At 46.7% G+C, this 20,041-nt stretch overlaps 1 protein-coding gene across 1 annotated transcript in view; it reads right to left on the bottom strand.

The window, feature by feature from the left end:
- Positions 1–10,686, bottom strand: part of Rras2 (RAS related 2) — a 69,768-nt gene extending 59,082 nt beyond the window's left edge. The window contains exon 1 of the mRNA XM_038310874.1: positions 10,307–10,686. Within this exon, the coding sequence (XP_038166802.1) occupies positions 10,307–10,414 (108 nt within the window). The 5' untranslated portion in view covers positions 10,415–10,686. The remainder of the gene's footprint in view (positions 1–10,306) is intronic.
- Between the last annotated feature and the right edge of the window lie 9,355 nt (positions 10,687–20,041).

Consider the following 20,041-nt stretch of genomic DNA (forward strand, 5'->3'; position numbering starts at 1 on the left):
ACGCTGGTCTCTTCTTGATCACTGATCATTCCTTAGCTCCAACTAACCAGCATCAATTGTCCCAGCAACACAAACGCTTCGTTCATTTCAATGGTGCTGGTCTCTCTTGATTCGTCAGCCCCAGTTGACCAGAACCACAGAATCGTAATTCGAAATAGCAACTATGCAATGGTCCTGATAGTCTTTAAGTAATTCTCAAACTTCCCTCTGGACCGCTACAAGCCAGGCCTTCTTGGTCTACAATTCTCTCAGCGCTAGTTTCTTCCAAGCTCCCAAAGAACAGCTCACCAAGCTTTGAACACTAAACGGCTTTCCTCACCCTAAGTTCCGAAGACCACCCACAATTCTCCCCAAAACAACAGGGTCAAGTCTGTCACAGCAATACCCCACTCCTGGTACCAATTTCTACCACCGTTCGGATTACTATTGCTGTGGTAAAACACCGTGATCAAAGCAACTTGGGGAAGAAAGGTTTTATTAGGCTTACGCTTGCAAATTAGTATCCATCACTAAAGGGAGTAGAACATACAGGAACTCAGACAGAAACCTGGAGGCAGAAACTGATGCAGAGGCCATGGAGGGTGCTGTTACTACTTTCCTCCCATAGCTTTCTCACAGAACCCAGGACCACCTGCCCATGGTGTCCTCCCGCATCAATCATTAATTATGAAAATGCTCTACAGGCTTGCCTACAGCCAGGTCTTATGGGGGTGTTTTTTCTCAGTTGAAGTTCCCTCCTCTCCAATGTCTCTAGCTTATATCAAGTGACATAAAACTAGACAGCACAGTGGCTCGCACCTGTAATCCCAGCACTCAGGAGGCTGAGTCAAGAGGACTCTAGTTCAAGGTATGATACATAGTAAGTTACTGGCCAGCCTGAGCTACAAAGTGAGATCCTATCTCAAAAAAAAATTTAAAATATATATATATATATATATATATATATATATATGGAGAGAGGGAGAGAGAGAGAGAGAGAGAGAGAGAGAGATAAAAGCTTGTTGTTCATGAGGATTACTTGTAAGCACTGAAATCAGAATGGAAATGAAAAATAAATGCAATAATCCTGAATGGCAAAATACTTCTTTGAGGGTTAATTAATCTGACAACAATACACAAAAGACAAAGAAGTATGTTTAAAATACTGCAGTTTCACATATTTGGCTGTTTTAAATAAGGAGAGAACATTTAAAGGAATGGGTAGAAGTCAGGAAAAAAGAAAGATAAACCTGCTAAGGGCAAGTGAGATGGCTCAATGGGTAAAGGCACTTACTAGCCACCAAGCCTGATGGCAAAACTTCAACCCTGGAGCGCACATGGTAGAAGGCAAGAACTGACTCCCACAATTACCTCTCACCTCCAAATGCATGCCATGACACACTTGTACACGTGTGCACACACACACACACACACACACACACACACAAACAAAAGTTAACCCTGCTCAGTACTTTCATTTTTCCATAACTATTCCAATAGTATTTCCAATACTATTATTTCTATTTCTGGCCAAGCACATTTAAGAAGATAAATAATTTTAAGCTAAGTCCCAGTAGAAAAAAAAGAATACACAAAGTCATCTACACATCAAAAGACACTTGATACAAAGAGGGGAAGTCGTTAGAATAAACAACTTGGCCAAAGTGTGTACTGGCCTAACCTACGCTTACCAATCTTCCTCTCCCAAGACATCAACTACAAACTTAGAAAACTTTAAAAAACAGAAAAGGTTGACCCCCTTTATGGCTTGGTCTGGTTGTATTAGGTATAATCTTGTTTAGTGCCCAGCTATTCTTTAACTAGAACATTGGCATAACCAAACAATATTGAGCATCGTAAGTCCCAGTGAGGTGACAATGCCTAGTGATGTCATCTTAGTGCCAGCTTAGTGCCAGTTAGTGTAACTCTGTGCAGGGCACCTCCCTAGGATGCCCTGGGGGCTGACTGTGGGAGTCTAACTCTGTGCAGGGCACCTCCCTAGGATGCCCTGGGGTTCCAGCAATGCTTGATATCAAAGTGAGGTCAGCCAGGTCCCTCCTGATAGAGAAATACATGTTGACTACGTTAAACCCAGCTACTTTCTCCCTACATAGCCCACACTAGCCGAGACTCAGGATCCTCCGACTGCAGCCTCTCCAGAGCTGGGATCACCAGCATGCCCCACCACACCCACCATCTCACTTACTAGTTTTAACATCCATGTAAGGTTCTTGCTTAATCATTACGATTGCAGAATCATCATTTTATCTGGTTCTGCTACTTCCTGTGTGTTCATTCATTCATTAGTCAGAGTTCTGCTCAGTCACTTTACCCATCATTCGTGCTTTCTTTTGAGACATGTAGCCCAGGTTGGCCTCAAACTCATGATCCTCCTGCTGCAATTTCCCCCAGTGCTGGGATTAACTGCATAGATTCTTTGTCTATCTTAATGATAAAACCAGCCCCAGCTCGGCACAGAGGAACTCTCCCAGGCTGGTTTCTGACTTTCTCTGACAAATTCCCATCGTTTTTTTGTTTTGTTTTTGTTTGTTTTTTTCCTGAGGACTTCCTTAGACTGAAAGATATTCCAAGCTCATCGTGTGTTTTCCTACCCCAGCCCTGGAATCAGAGGTTCCTCCAAAGTCCTACCATTTCGGCAGCTCTCAGTGGAGCCGGAAATGGGCTGGGGTGTGTGCTCAAGGGATTGGCATGCATAGGCATTTCTGGGTCTATAAACTTTTCAAACAGTGAGTTCAGGCCAGTATCCTCAATGTCAACCAAACATCCGAATCATTTTAACCTTTGCCCTTCCCAAGTGTGCAACCTCCCTCCCTCCAAAGGTAAGACAATGACCCCTATTTTTCAAAATACATTTGCATATTTGCTAATAGTATACACAAAAGTGCCACAAGCTGTAAACCAATGCCTATGTGAAGAAAGAAAGGAGGGAGTGAGGAAGGGTGGGCAAGACGGAGGGAGAAGGGCAGAGCCCATCACCAGAGCTCAGTGTTGCCTCATGTTCTTTTCTATCCTGAGGACACAGTCCGAACACTGGGTTCAAAAGTTACCTGAAGCATTTCTCCTGGTCTTTCCGATATGTTTGCAGTTCATCTGACAGGTTAGTTCTCCTGTTTATCTGTATCCCGTCTCCTGATCTTTGTTTCTTGGGACAAGATCTCACGTAGCCCACACTAGCCTTAAACAGCCGGCCCTCTTAACTCTACTTCCCACGCTCGGGATCACAGGAGTGCAACCCCATACCTGGCATTACCCCCACCTTAAGACGTCCCTTTTCTGTCATCGCTCAGTTGTATTATTGTTTGCTACTTATATACCGAGTTATTAAAACATTAACATGGTTCTAGAAGACAGAAAACGGTACTCAGAGGGTCACTGTCCCCTTCCCACCCCACTTCCACTTCATTTCCATTCCCTCTCTGGGTATCAGTCCCTTCAATCTCTCAAGCATCCTTGTGTCCTGTTTTGGTTTTGTCTACATGTGCAAATACACCTTTATTTTCTGAGTTCTCACTCCCTCTGTACACTAGAACAGCAGATGTTTTAAATGTGCTGAGAATGTAGTATATGTGTGGAAGTGTGTGGAGCCCAGGGGCTGAAGTTGGGTGTCTTCCTTAATCACTCTCCATCTTATAGTTTGTGGCAGGGGCTCTCTCTTGAGCCCAGAGCTCAGGGACTCAGCCAGTCTAGCTAGGCAGTCCGCTCCTGAGTGCCGGACTCCAGACCCACATTGCATTGCCTACTGAGCCACCTCCTCCGCCCCCAGGCATTACTACTGAATTTATTTTTTTTATTTTTCTATATGTATGAGTGTTTTCCTGTGTATGTGTCTGTGCACCATTTGTGTGCCTAGTGCCCAGAAGGGTCAGTCGGAGTTAGGACAGTTGTGAGCCACCATGGAGATACCAGGATTCGAAACCAGGTCTAGGAAAGAGCAACCTGTGCTCTTAACCCATGAGCCACCCCCAACCCCTCGTCATTTGGGGTGGAGGGGGGCACAGGGAGACATTGTGGTGCTCTAAAGAAAATGGCCCCCAAAGGGAGTGGCACTACTAGGAGGTGTGACCGTTTTGGAGGAAGAGTGTTACTGTGGGGGCGGGCTTTGAGGTCTCTTTTGCTCAAGTTTCCCCCACTGTGACTTTTAGTTGGCTTCCTGTCGCCTGCCTATCAAGACGTAGGACTCTCAGCTCTGGCACATCTGCCTGCACACTGTTGTGCAACCTGCCATGAAGAACTGAACCTCTGAAACTGTAAGTGAGCCCCCACAATTAAATGTTTCCTTTATAAGAGTTGCCATGGTCACGGTGTCTCTTCGCAGCAATACAATAAACCTTAACTGAGACAGGCATGGTCTCCCTATGTAGACCAGACTAGCCTGAAGTCACTGAGATCTACCTGCTTCTGCCTCGCTAGGATTAAGGGTGTGTTCTATCATGCTGTCCCTTAACTTTTTTCATTGACCAATGTATCTTGAGGAAACACTCCACAGTTCACTGGGACCTTTCTCAATCATTCTTAAAGCTGTATGCTTTTCTGGGGAACACAACATTTTATTCTGCTAATCTACTTTGTGGGTGGCTTCTAATCTGTGTAATTTACAATATTCTCACAGCCTTGTGCATGTGTGTTTCCATGATGCTCAAAGTGGATCTTTAAACCTCTAGATGTAGGATTGTTGAGCCAAAAGGTAAGCACGTAAATAATCAAATACCCATCAACTGTCCCCTAATCACCCAGTACAAGTCGCTAAGAAAAAGACTTTGGGGGGCTGGAGAGATAGCTCAGCGGTTAAGAGCACTGACTACTCTTCCAGAAGACCAGGGTTCGATTCCCAGCCCCCACATGGCAGCTCACAACTGTCTGTGAATCTAGTTCCATGGGATCCAATATGAAGGCAAAAACACCAATGCGTATAAATAAATAATAAAAAATAAAATAAAAATGAAACATCTTTAAACACACACACACAGACACACACACACACACACACACACACACAGAGTCATGGCAGTGCACACCGGAGGGAGAAACAAGAATAGCAGGAGGCCAAAATCATCCTCAAAGACACAGCAAACTCCAGGCCAGCCTGGGGTATAAGATCCTATCACAAAATAGTTAATTAAATAAAATTTAAACGTTGTCTTGGATGAAGTGGTACATACCTTTAATCCCAGCACTCAGGAGGCAGACGAAGGCAAATCTCTGTGAGTTCAAAGCCAGCCTAGTCTACAGAGTGAGTTCAAGAACAGCCAGAGCTACATACTGTCTTTAAAAAAATGAAGAAAAAAGGGCCTAAAAATTCAAGTTAGCACACAGAGACATACAGAGGAGGTTTGGTTCTCTCCTTCCAGCATGTGGTTTCCAGAGACTAAACTTTGAGGTGGGGCTTTGCCCACTGAGCCACCTCACCTGCTCTTGGGGAGCTAACTTCTAACTACGGCATGTCACAGAGCTGCAGCAACAGAACAGCACTGATGTTAAAGGTATAGCCTTGGCCTGTGGATCAACTACCTGCTGACACAAAGGCCTCCAGAAGTGTATCTAGGATACCTGCCCTAGGAGAAGATAGGGAAAAGGCATTCCCAACAGGCAATGTCTGGGAAGAAACAATGTTCAAGTCAGGGTAACAATGTCTCAAGACTAATAGTGGAGGATGAGAAACAGAAGCCAAGCACAAACCTGCCATCAAAACACTCATGAGGCTGAGGCAGGAGGACCTCAAGGTGCAAGCCAGCCTGAGCTAAATGATCTGAGGCCACCTAACCCCTATACAGCTGACAAACAGGTAAGTACGAAGTTAGGATGCTAAAAGAACAGCCCCAGGATACTTTGTGTCTTTAGATCCATGAAAACATATACAATCTCTTCTCAGGGTTGCCAGAGAAACCATAAGCCCCAAAACTTAATGCTTTCATTTTTTTGTTTCCTCTCTTTGTTTTCTACAACTGGGAGCTGAACCCGGGGGGCTAGCAAATGCTGAGCACATGTGCTTTAACTGTCCTGACAGGGCAGCAGAGAGAGCAACTTGTGCCATCCGACTCATTGAAACAATGGACCGCAAAGAATTAAAACTTCCTCTGGGAATCTCACGTTGGGAGAAGAGAAAGTCTGGACTGTGATGTCAGTCAGAGAGGAGTGTGCGGCCCAGGATGAGATTTCACATGATTCTGACACTGTCAGACCATCTTAAAGGACAGGTTGGAACTGACAACCACATCCGACCAGGCCTTCTTAGCTATGCATGCCTCTTTCCTTCTATTTAAACCCGAACCTCAGGGCAGTACCCCAAAGACAGACATGGAGATCACTGGTCCCCCTTTTTTTTTGGTTTTTCGAGACAGGGTTTCTCTGCAGCTTTTTTTTAGAGCCTGTCCTGGAACTAGCTCTTGTAGACCAGGCTGGTCTCGAACTCACAGAGATCCGCCTGCCTCTGCCTCCCGAGTGCTGGGATTAAAGGCGTGCGCCACCACCGCCTGGCCACTGGTCCCTTTTATTTGTTCTTCCCAATGCCATATTCAGTAAATTCACTTTCTCTGCTTCTCATCATTGCTTGTCTCTTTAGTTGGTGTATGAGGGACAACAGGCAAAGCCTCACTTGTTTGTGCTGTCGGAGAACAGGTTTGGACACTAGAGTAACACTACCAGCACTAAGCTATGCCTCAGTCCTGTCATTTCTTAAAATCAATTCCAAATTAATCTAGTTTCTCCAACTCTAAGACTCATCGGCTAAGTACCTCGTGGTAAAGAGGGGAAGATGGGGTGGAGGTGGGAACGGAAAACACTGAAAATAATGGACTACATTATGGATTTAAGGAAAAACTACAAATTTTGTTTTGGAAGAACATCAAGATACTGAATCGCCACAAATAAGGTGATCACTGACTTCCTCAGTCACAGCTGTGCCGAGTGGTTTGCTTTGCTGGCATTTTATTTACTCCAAAAACCCTAAGCATTCTGTTATGCTCCCTTTTCAAATGGGAAACTGAGACCTAGAAAAGCTAAGAAACTAGACCAAAGACATCAGCCAGTCAGAACACTGAAGAACCGTAGAATTACAAAGAGGTGGAGATCTGTTCAACCAAACTCGGTGCTTTATAGAGATGAATTCAAAGCCCTAAAGAAAAGATGGGAGTTGAAGAGCCCCCCCCCCCCGCCTCCGCCTCCAGTTACTTGGGCTGGAAGAAGCTCAGACACCCAACTCTCTGCCTTCCACTCCATGTTAAAATCATGTCCTAACCAGAGGTTCCTCACCACTTAGCTGTTCTAGTCACCAACGGAATGTACCATGTTTTTCAAAAAAAGTCTGAGCAGCCAGGCTGGGTACAGACCTGTAATCCTAGTTACCTGAGATGCTGAAGCAGCAGCATCAGTAGTTCAAGGCTAGCCTGGGCTACAGAGCTCAAGACGATTCTATGAACTTTAGCAAGATTCAATATTAAAATAATAATAAGTTTTAAAGGGATGTGACCAATGGTACAACACTGCCATGATCCTGGTTTTGATCCCCAGGAGCTGGTGAGGTAAGTGGTGGGAACAGTTGGAAGTGGGGAGACAACAAGAGAAACTGGAAGGCCATCTACACAGGCACGCCCCTTTTATGGGGGAGGAGGATTGTGAGTGTGGTATGGGTGTGTGTCTATGTGCGTGTAGATACAGATGATAAACTGTGACTTTAGTTCCATAATCTAAGGTTGAAAGAGTAATGGCTGTAGCCTTCCTATGAACCGCACATTGTCCGAAGCCCTGGATATGTTAATTCAGTTGACTTTCACGGCAATATAACTTTATTACCCCGCTTAGGGATGACTGGAAGCCAAAGCACAGACAGGTTAAGTAACTTACATCACGCTCAGAGGAGTGGCAGAATCTCCACACAGGTGCTGTGCCTCCTTCCTCCTCACCAAATCAACCTCAGAGTCTATGTTCCTGTTTCACGAGCACCAAAAGCCCCAAGTCACACGAGCCTCCCCCCACTCCCAGCTCCCCACACATCTGCCTCCTCTTTCCAGTCTGGCCTGTGACTCCCCACCCTCATCACGGTCCCATGCACAAGGTACTAGGGATCAAAGGCAGGACTTCCCCAATGCAGGACAAACCACTCTATACTGAGCTACATCCCCAGCCCCACGATGCATTTTTTAAAAGATTTATTTATTTAATGTACATTGGGGTTTTGCCTGCATGTTTGTCTGTGTGAGGGTGTCCGATCCCCTGGAACTGGAGTTACAGACAACTGTGAACTGCCAGGTGAGTGTGAGTGCAGGGAATTGAACCCACGTCCTTTGGGTATGAGCAGCCAGTGCTCTTAACCACTGAGCATTTTTTAAAAAGCCTTCCCACGTCGACTTTTTCAAATCTGAATTCCCTTTGCATCTAAACATCTTACACGCTTACAGAAATGGCTACTATCAACAGAGTACACTCTGTGTGCTCAATACGATGCTAAGATCTTCCTTCTAATGGAAAAGTTAAAAAGGATGTGTACGGAGACCTATTTAACCAACAAGAAAACTGAGACTCAAAAAAGGCTGAATACTTTGGGTGTCATTTTCATAACCAATAAAGAAAAGGCAGACCGCTCAAGCCTGTGGGATTCTAAGCTCACTCCTGGTCTTTATCTGTACCATCACCACACACAGTCTTTACTCACTGGGTCTCACTTCAGAGCCCTGAGGGAGTAGTCCAGCGAATGGACTGCGAAGGTCACAAGGAGTGATTACCTGGAGTGTAAGAGTTTCTAACACTATTTCTCAAATACCTTAACTTATGGAAGTAATCACAGTCAGATAGTCCCTCCCTCAGAAAACGTAAGTGCTTCCGATTTAAATCTTCTAAGCAATATTATCCAAGAGTTCTGGAACCCAGGATTGTCCTCTGGCTTCTGGACTCCCTCCAACCAAAGCCATCAGAGAGTTAGCTGTGACTAGTTTTGCTTCGTCAGTCACTTAGACGGCTCTCTTGGCCCCAGGCAAATAGCAAATCGCAAAAAAAAAAAAAAAAAGAAAGAAAGAAAGAAAAGCCTGACTAAAGTCAATCTCAACTTCTCAATTGGCCTGACCCCCACCACCAAACTGTCACCTCACCGCTCATGACATAAACACTCTCTCTCTGAATACAAAGGTTTGAGCAGCACATTTTAATTCCATGGACTATCACAGGAGCGATTATTGTTCCTTCCCTGGATGTGAAAGCTGACAACCACACTTAGGTTATGGAACTGAGAATCTTAATGACACTATAAACATCACAGATTATAACAAAACAAAATTAGCTATTCAACTCTGCCTATTCAACAAATGTATGAAACAGGGAAGGAAAAAATATTTTGTTACCCACACTCTTTGACACAGTAAAAATACCTTCTTTGTTACCTAGCAGGGTACCTGTGCTCTCCCAACATATGCCACGCCTTTCAGGATGACAAAAGCAAAGAGATCTACAGTTGCTTAAAAAAAAAAAAAAAAAAAAAGAAGAAAAAAAAAAAGAAAAAATCTCTCGGACCTCTTAACCAAGAATAAAGTCTAAGGATGAATTTCACCTCCCTTTTCTTTGACACAACTCGACTTTTCTTCTCCAGCAACCAAAGAAGGCGCGTGGGGGGGGGGGGGGCTGCAATACAGAACTCACACTCCTCTCCTAGCTGGGTTCAACCCAAACTTCACCTAAGCGCGAAGCAGGCAGGCACCGGGAATTCCAAGGAAATGGTCTCGCCCCTATCAAAGCACAGTTTTAACTTCCTCGAAACCATTATTTCCCTAGGGTACGATCAAACACTCCTACCCGGACGTACCACCTAAGAGACTACTTGTAAGAGAAGCTCAAACACACACAAAGAGAAAACACTGTTGGGAGCCGGCGGCGCGGAGCCGCAGCCAAGTAGCCTGGGCTATCGGGGCCACCGAGGCAGGCACTGGGTTCCCGCTCCGGCCCTGGGGCAGGAAGCCCCAGCTCCGCGCGCGGCTGCTCCCCGCGGGCTCCCGCCCCGACCGCAGCGATAAGGTGGAACTGCGCTTCCCACACGGCCAGCTCCGCCCTCCGGGCCACATTCCTGAGAAGCCCGAGTCCCCGGACGCCGCGCCGGGCGCCTGGCGGGCAGCAGCGCGGCGCCGTGGCCGCAGGGCAGGAGAGCAGCGCTGGCTCCTCACTGTTCCTGCCCTGTCCTCGCAGCCGCGCGCCCTGGCCCCGCGCAAACCGCACCCGCGCGCACCGCACGCGCCGGAGCCCCGCACCCGCGCGCCCCGGGCGGGGTCGCCACGGCCACAGGTAGCGCCACCCCGTCGCCGCCAGCCCGCAGGCCCGCTCCAGGCACCTGGATGAACTGGATGGTGAGCGCCGACTTGCCCACGCCGCCGCCGCCGACCACCACGAGCCGGTACTTCTCCTGGCCGGAGCCGTCGCGCCAGCCGGCCGCGGCCATCGGGACGCCCCGAGTCCAGCCCGGCCGCCGCGCGCCCTAGGCCCGGCTCCGGGGATGAGTGCGGCCGGCTGGGCTACAGGCGGTAGGGCACGAGGGGCCCGTGGGTAGCCTGGAGGGCCGCGGAATGCAATCCCCCGGAACGGCTGGGAGTTGCCCGAGACGCTGGGGAGCCGGGAAGGCGCCGGGGCAGAGGACGCAGCGGCCAGGGAGCGCGCTCCTCTCCGCGTTTCTGCAGCGAAGCCGAACGCAGCCGCCAGCACCGCTACAAATGGCCGTCTGGGGGCCGGGCTGCCGGGCTGGGGCGCTACATATGCATGAGAGGGCGGGGCCAGGCCGCGCCCGCCCTGGCTGAAGCTCCGGAGCGCCCTAGTCTGCAGACCCCCGCGGATCTGCCTCCCGGAGCACGCCGAGGCAGAGAGAGAAGAAACCGGGAAGACTCACGGTGGTAACAGTAATTGCATAAGTCAGGGATCGTGTTCATGAAAGAAACAGCCTGTGTCGGCGGGGATAGAAAATAGAAACTGTTGTCATATTTACTCAACTCTCTACCCTGTTTTCGGAATGTAGATGGTCTGTATTTTTAAAAAAATTAAAAAGTACAAGTCAGTGATTGAGGAAGATGAGAATTGTCACGGTAACTAAACATGTGATGGATGGACTAGTAGCAGTGAGAGCAGGTAGGTAGTGATTGAACTTGTATGGGGCCACAATACCTGTCGACAGATTTGGGGTGCAGATCTCCACCTCCGTTCCTGTTTATGTGTGGAAAATGTGTGGTAACTGCATATGAGGGTCATGGGAAATTTGCAGGCAGTGACATGCCAGGGCAGTGTTCTTTCTGAGCACAGCTTCTACGCACACGATCACGTCCTTGCTCTCGGAGTCCAGTTGGGGAGGCAGCGGGGACAAAAGGCACCTTGTGAGACATAATAAGAACAACTACCCAGCACTGTGAGGTCCAAGGTGCACTCACCCCTGAGCTGGCCAGCCAGAGGTTTTCTGAAAGACCTGATGAGCAATCTTGTAAACAGATGAGTGGCTGGAAGACAGCATTCCAGGGAAAGAGAACTCTGTTGGGCTGCACATAGTGGCCTTTAGTCCCAGTATTCTGGAAGCAGGAGCAGGCAGATCTCTGTAAGCTCAAAGAATTCCAGCCCAGCCTGATCTATGTAGTGAGTTCCAGGCCAGAGCCACACAGTGAGACCTGGTCTGAAAAAAGAAAGGAGGAATGAAAGAAAGAAACCAGCTGTGCAGCTATGCAGAAGCCAGAGCTGACAAGGGCCATGTTCTGTTGTGTGGTTTTGAATGTGCCGAGGGGAGTTTACAAGCTAGCGGTTATAAATAGGAACTCATTGTATGTGTGTCAGCTTAGTTGAATACGGTAGGAACAGATCTCTCTGTAAAGACAGTGTAAGGTTAAGACTGTGGTTCTCAACCTGGGGGTCGTGACCCCTTTATCAGGGATTCCTAAGACCATCTATGAGATACTTACGGTATGACTCGCAACAATAGCAAAAATACAATTATGAAATAACAATGAAAATAACTTTATGGTTGGGGTCACCACAACATAAGGGATTATAATAAAGGATCTCAGCATTGGGGAGGTTAAGAACCACTAGGTTAAGGCCATAGTCTCAGGGGTGTAGACTGGTTCAAATCCGTCCACTTCTAATGGCGTGGTGATGGGAACTTAACCTCTGTGCCTCAGCTTCCTTTTCTCTTAAATAAAAGCACTGAGCCAATGGACGGTTTAGAGAATAACAGCACAAGCCTGAAGACCTGGTCTCTGGAACCCACTAGAAGGAGAGAACCAACTCCCCAAAATTCTTCTCTGCCCTCCACATGTGTGCCGTGGCATGCACACACCTTCGCTCACATACATACACCACACACACACACACATACACACATAATACACACACATATTATATACACAGAGGAATGCACCAATAAAACATTGCTGCTATGGGGTAAGCATGGTGGTTTTACAATATGGTTTCAAGTTCCTAAACACAATTGTACCTTGCATGAAGCCAGTAGAATGCGGTGGAGGAGTTGCAGACGGCTTCCGAGGCCACGGCAGGAAAGACCACATCCGAGGCCACGGCAGGAAAGACCACATCCAAGGCCACGGCAGGAAAGACCACAGAGCTTTTACCTCTCTCTTGGGATTCCTGCTTTGGGAAAAAACAGGTGAAAATTGATTACTATGAGATGCCCATGTATACACACCAGCCGAAAATGCTCCTGAACCCAGAAGGAGGGAGCCAGCCCAAAAGAAGGAAGAGTACGTGGGGAGGGCAGTGTAGGAGAGGGGCAAATTTGAACGAAGTGTCATAGCACATGTATGTGGAGATGCCACAGTGAAACTTACCTCTTACTTTGTTGCTATCTTTTAATTTAATTTAAGAGCACAGAAAAATTCGGAGCATTGTTGTCTGAGGTTTCTGTCTATAATAACTTCCCAAGCTCTCTCAGGCTTTTAAGTAGATTTTGTCAGACACACGTTGGCACGCCATTCTGTTGCAAGGAACCGCTTGTTTGTCCCGGCCACCCGGCTAGCTTGCACCTGAAATAACCACACAGAAACTGTATTAATTAAATCACTGCTTGGCCCATTACCTCTAGTTTCTTATTGGTTAATTCTTACATCTTAGTTTAACCCGTTTCTATTCATCTGTGTATCGCCACGTGGCAGTGGCTTACCAGGTAAAATTCCCAGCATCTGTCTCCAGTGGATCCAGTCTCTCTCTCTGACTCTGCCTCCTTTCTCCCAGCATGCCATTTAGTTTTCCCCGCCTACCTAAGTTCTGTCCTATCAACAGGCCAAGGCAGTTTCTTTATTCATTAACCAATGAAAGCAAAAACACATTGCCAGAAGGACCTCCTACACCATGCAGCAGAGCATGGTGGTACATGACTTTATATAAATATAAATTGGTATAATCCTAGCATTCAGGAGGCATAGGAGGGTGGGTGTCTATGAATTTAAGGCCCACCTATTCCACATATTGAGATCCAGGCCAGCCAAGGCTACAAAGCGGGACCCTGTCTCTAAAAAGAAAAAAGGGGGAGAGGGAGCTCAGGGGTTAAGATCACTTGCTGCTGTTGCAGAGGACCCAAGTTTGACTCCCAGCACCCACATCAGCCAGCTCACAAACTGCCTTTAACTCCAACTCCAAGGGATTCTCACGGCGCATGCTCTCCCTCTTGCAGCCTCTAAAGGCTCTTCAACACATATGGCATAGACATAGATAGAAATATTTTTAAAACACAAAAAAATGAGTCAGGCAGTGGTGGCACACACCTTTAATCCTAACACTCCAGAGGCAGAGGCAGGCAGGTCTCTGTGAGTTCGAGGTCAGCCTGGTCTACAAAAGCTAGTCCCAGGACAGGCTCCAATGCTACAGAGAAACCCTATCTTGAAAAACCTAAATAAATAAATAAACAAATAAAAATACAAAAAATGAAATAAAGTATACAGGGGTCACCTCCTCCCCTAGATCACCAGCATTGTCTTTAGCCATCTAAGACATCAAGGACAACCATCCCAGTGGGGGCTTCTGAAGAATGCAGCCCCTGCTAGCCTCTGACCGTGAACTCCAGAAGAGATTGCCCAGCCCCACCCTACCTTCACTCCTGACCCATAAAGTCACAAGAAAAACAAAATTATGACCTACGTGTTCCGTGTGTGTGTGTGACACATACACACACACACACACACACACACACAGAGGAGAGAGAGAGAGAGAGAGAGAGAGAGAGAGAGAGAGAGAGAGAGAGAGAGAGAGCTGGAAAGAGACTTAGAGACTTTCAGGGCCTCTTGCATACAGTGTAAGTATTTTGACACTGATACACATCTTCAGTCCACACAGCTTTTTATTTTTAATTTTCCAGATTATTTTTTGCGTATGAATATTTGGCTTGCATCTATTTCTGTGCACCAAGTGTATGCCGGGTGCCCACAGAAGTCAGAGGTGTTGGATCCCCTGGAACAGGAGCTGCCATGTATAGGTGCTGGGAATTGAACCGGGGTCCTCTGTAAGAACAAGACGAGCTCTCCTATAACTTCTAACCATTTCTTTAGCCTCGTTCCCCGCTCCTAATGGGATCTTATTATGTCGCTCATACTGGGATCATAGTGGCAAAGCACCATGCAGGACTCAAGCAGAATCTTTTAAAGATTTGTCTCACGCCCAGCAGTGGTGGCACACATCATTAATCCCAACCCTCCAGAGGCAAAGGCAGGCAGATCTCTGACATCAAGGCCAGTCTGGCCTACAGAGCGAGTTCCTTGACAGCCAGGGCTACACAGAGAAACCCTGTCTCAAAAACAACAACAGGAACAACAAAAAGATTTGTTTCACAGATGTAAGACATAGAAGGTATTACTAATCATACGAAAAGAGGAAACCAAGACAGAGAAGAAGGGAGCGAGGGAGGGAGAGGCAGGAAGAAGGAAGAACCTGTATCAAAGGAGTGCGGAGGAGTCTGTGATGATTGCCATGGAGGCTTCTGTGTGCCTGACCCTGCAGCTTCCCATGGGTGCCATAATGATCCCTGCATGTGGCTGATATCCAACATGGAAGCCATGCCAGCAAACCCACCCTGTAGACTGCTTCCCAGGCTTCCATTTTCTCTTCCCCTTTCAAATAGTACTGTGCTCCATTATTCTGGGGACTAGGATCCAAGTCCCACACCGGATGCTGGTCACTCAGCCAGAACCTGATCCTAAACATACATACTATGGCTAAGTTTTTTTTTTTTTTTTTTTTGGTTTTTTGAGACAGGGTTTCTCTGCAGCTTTAGAGCCTGTCCTGGAGCTAGCTCTTGTAGACCAGGCTGGTCTCGAACTCACAGAGACCGGCCTGCCTCTGCCTCCCCGAGTGCTGGGATTAAAGACGTGCACCACCACCACCCGGCTCTATGGCTAAGTTTAATTTGTAAGTTTGGTATTAGTGAGAGATCAATAATAACCAATGACCAACATTATAATGTGAGATCTGAATACCTCTGCCTACCAAATGCTGGGATTAAAGGTGTGTGCCACCACCACCCAACTACTGTCTCCACTTCTTTTTTTTTTTTTTTTTGGTTTTTCGAGACAGGGTTTCTCTGTGGCTTTGGAGCCTGTCCTGGAACTAGCTCTTGTAGACCAGGCTGGCTCGAACTCACAGAGATCCGCCTGCCTCTGCCTCCCGAGTGCTGGGATTAAAGGTGTGCGCCACCACCGCCCGGCTCTGTCTCCACTTCTTAAACACTGAGCCTACTACCATATCCACGTAGTTGAAGGAAGGTTAGATGACAAAAGCCAGACCCATCAAGGACAGAGTCAATTGCAAAATCAAGCTACAAGGCAACGAGTGCATGCTGTAACCCCAGCACTCTGGACAGAGGTGCGGGGATCAAGAGTTTAAGGTCATTTTTTGGTTGCATATTGAGTTTGAGGCCAGCCTAGGTTATGTGAGACATTGCCTCAAAATAAATAAATTAATAAAACAAAGCAAACTGGGCTTAGTGACATAGTCCTCCAGCCCTGCCTGGGGAGGCAGAGGCAGGTGATCTGTTAGTTTAAGGCCAGCCTGGTCTACATAGCAAGTTCCAGGCCAACTTGAGCTACATGGTGAGCCCCTATCTCAAAACAAAAATTAATAGCAAGGAACCTAGAGAGATGGTTCAGCAGTGAAGAACACTTGTTACTCTTGCAGAGGACCGGGATTCAGTTCCCAGCACCTACAGGGCAGCTCACAAACATCTGTAACTCCAGTTCCAAGGGATCTGACACTATTTGGGCTTCCACGGGTACTGCATGCCTGTGATGCACATACATATATGCAGGCAAAACACTCACACACATTGTCTCAGTTAAGGTTTCTATTGATGTGGCACCATAACCATAGCAATTCTTTTTTTTTTAAATTTATTTATTAAGTATACAATATTCTGTCTGCATATATGCCTGCGGGCCAGAAGAGGGCACCAGATCTCATTACAGATGGTTGTGAGCCACCATGTGGTTGCTGGGAATTGAACTCAGGACCTTTGGAAGAGCAGGCAATGCTCTTAACCACTGAGCCATCTCGCCAGCCCCAACCATAGCAATTCTTATAAAGGAAAACATTTAACTGGGGCTGGCTTACAGTTCAGAGGCTTATTCCAGTGTCATCATGGCAGGAACCATGGTAGCACACAGGCAGACATGATACTGGAGAAGTGGCTGAAAGTTCTACATCTGGATTGGCAGCAGGAAGAGCAAGCACTGGGCCTGGCTTGAGCTTCTGAAACTTCAAAGCCCACACCCACTGACACACTTCCTCCAACAAGGCATTGTCAACTCCAAGCCACAGGACCTAATCCTTTCAAATAATGCTGTTCCCTATGATCCTATGGGGGCCATTTTCATTCAAACTACCACACACATAAAATTTAAAAAAAATAAATAAATAAACCTTACAAAGAAAAGAAAATGTGTGCCGGATGGTGGCACATGTCTTTAATCCCAGCACTCAGGAGGTAGAGGCAGGTGGAGCTCTGTGAGTTCTAGGCCAGCCTGGTCTACAAAAGCTAGTTCCGGGAAAGGCTCAATAGCTACAGCAAAACCCTGTCTCAAAAGAAAAAAAAGTATATCCACACAAAAACTTGTATATGATCACTCATAACAGCATCATTTATAAGAACTAAAATAATGGGAACAACCCAGTTGTCCTTCAGTAAATAAGTAAATGAACAAATGTGTTTTCATACAGCAGAATGTTGCTTGAAAATAAAGTGGAATGAAGACCTAATATATTTTACAATTATGAGTCTTAAAATTATGCTTAAGGAAAGAATATAGACACAAAAGATCATATGCTGTCTGATTTAGTTTTTATGAAAAGTCAAGGATTGGCAAATTTAGAGACAAAAAGTTGACCCTGGCTGCCAGTCAGTCAACAGTAGGTGATAAGGGTAGAGGCAGGGTGTCTATTTGGGGTGATGAAAATATTCTGAAATTAAATAGGGATGTTGACTATACAACTTTTCATATATACTGAAAACCACTTACTATGTATATTAGGCAACTTCACATCACTGTGATAAAAATACTTAGAAAACAATGAAGAAGGCAATGTTGATTTTAGCTCATGGTTTCGAAGGTTTCAGTCCATAGTCCAAAAGCCCCAGTGCTTTGGGCCTGAGGTGAGCTGTTGGTAGCAAGGAAGGAGACAGAGATATAGGAAGAAGTCAAACCAAAACAATATCAAAATATTTCAATAAATTGCAGGCCAACAAATACCTACTGGCCAAATGCTATCCACATCTGTCTGCTGACTTCTCTCAAACAACCAGATAGCCGTTCTCTCCAGTCCAAGCTTGAAAGCCACAGCAGAGAGCCTGCTCAAGGTTGGAGGTGTCACATTGTTTACTGTGGGTTTGTTTGGAGCTCTGGGCAACACCAGGCCTGGGGCAAAGTGCTCAGAGCTGAGTCAGGAGACCCATGTCCTAATCCTAATGTTGTTTAACAGTGAGCTGGGTGATGGTGGTTGAGAAATTCCCTCTGTAGGCACAGAATTGCTCTCTGCAAGGTATGGGGGTGAGAAGGGCCTTTGAGATGTTTATCATCTTTTCCAAGTTCTAGGTCCTTCTCATGAAGATTCATGTACTCTTCTATTATCTCTCATAGCCCAGGGACCACCACACCTGGCAAGCACTTCCTTTACAGATGACATGAAGACATGGGTCTTTTTCACAATGGCTTTGTTGGGACCTGGCTTCACTCAACAGTTTATTCATTTAGAGTATTTTAATGTTATTTCTTGTTACTGTAGATTAAACCCAGAGATTGCACAATCAAAGCATGGCCTCTACTGCTGAGCACTACGCCAGCCCCTGAAGTGTTCTAAAACAGTACTATGGGAGCTGGAGAGATGGCTCAGAGCTAGGAAGCCTTACTGCTGTTCTAGGGGATCCAAGTTTGGTTCCCAGCACCCATATTGGGTGTTCACAACTGCCTGTAGCTCCAAGGAAATCAATGCCCTCTTCTATGGGGAACCAGTATATATGTAGCAAACACACATGCACATGCGCACGCGTACACACACATACACAACTAAATAAATACATACATAAAATGATTATGTTTGTATATGCAGTGTCCTGACCCCAGTTGTCAAGAGAAGGGGAGGGGGAAGGAAGGAAGGAAGGAAGGAAGGAAGGAAGGAAGGAAGGAAGGAAGGGCTCATGCATTGCTGAAGACTTGGTCCAGCTCATAGGATTATTGAGGTGATTAGATCACAAAGCCTACAATCAAATAAATCACAGGATCATGATGTGATAGCATTATTAGGTGATGATAGAAGGTTCTGGAGGAGGGGCCTGTTAGAGGAAGCAGGACTCTGGGGGTGCACCTGTGAGTACAGATATCCAAGGAAGTCAGCAGAGGGCCTTCGATTCCCTGGTGCTGGAGTTACAGGCAGCAGTGAGCTTGCTGACTCCAGTCCTTTATAGAACAGCATGAGTTCTTAACTGCTGAGCCATCCCTCCATCTCCAGCCTCCATTTTGGTGGGGTTGATGTTGTTGCTGTAGCTGTTTTGAGACAGGGTCTCACTATGTTGCCTTGAATGGACTAGAACTCACTATATAGACCAGGCTGGCTTCAAACTCTGATTCCAGAGTGCTAAGATTAAAGGTATGTGCCAACAAACCCAGTCCATTTTAGTGTTTTTAATATGAAGAAACTAGGCTTCACCTCTAGACCTGCTGAGTGAGAATTTCTGGGGTTGGGGGGAGTCCAGAATCTGAATTTGTTTACTTAAATATCCAAAGTGATTCTTGCCAGGAGGTGGTGGCACATGTCTTTTATCCCAGCACTTGAGAAGCAGAGGCAGGCAGATCTTTGTGAGTTAGAGGCCAGCCTGGTCTACAGAGCAGGTACTAAGAAACTGTGAGACCTATTGGAGCAGCGGAGGACATTAGTGTCCAGTTTTTATTTCAGGACAAACAATTACCCCCTCGTCTGGATGCTGATTTACCCAACACCATTAAAATCCACTACTGACCAAACTGCAGCCCTGACCCATCTCAGAGAAATGATCTAAGGGTGGAATGGGCAGGGAAGCACTGAAACCAAGAATCCCCTGATCTCATCCACCACTGAGTCAGACAGAGGCCAGGCCTGGTGACCAAAGCCAGCCAGGCACTGCTTCCCTGCGTCAGGAAGCCGGCAGTCCTTATCCTGGTGGCTGGAAGGAGAAGGAGCAGCATCCTCTCATTTCCTTAATGGGCTATTGCTTTTTATGTGAATGAATGGCTAAGCACGAAACAGCCCAGCAAGAGCTGCATGCATCGGAGATGAGGCAGAAGCACAAATCTATTCCTTGTTTAAAGATCACCCTGCTAAGAATAGAAACTGAAACACACGCTCAGGCGTGTGCACATACAGCTCTGAGGAAGGGCACGATCAAGTGGAGAAACCCCTGGCTTAGTAGAAGAGGGTCTGAGATCACAGAACCTCCCAACAGGACTGGCAGCCAGCCACCATTCTCTCTGGAGTTTGTCTGCTACAGGAGAAACAGAGGCCCAGAAAGGCAGTACCCAGCATGGCCTGGGGAGTACCACACTGGACTCCAGGGTGCTGTCTCTCA

This window comes from Arvicola amphibius, chromosome 1 (assembly GCF_903992535.2).
Source record: "Arvicola amphibius chromosome 1, mArvAmp1.2, whole genome shotgun sequence".
In the NCBI taxonomy this organism is placed as follows: domain Eukaryota; kingdom Metazoa; phylum Chordata; class Mammalia; order Rodentia; family Cricetidae; genus Arvicola; species Arvicola amphibius.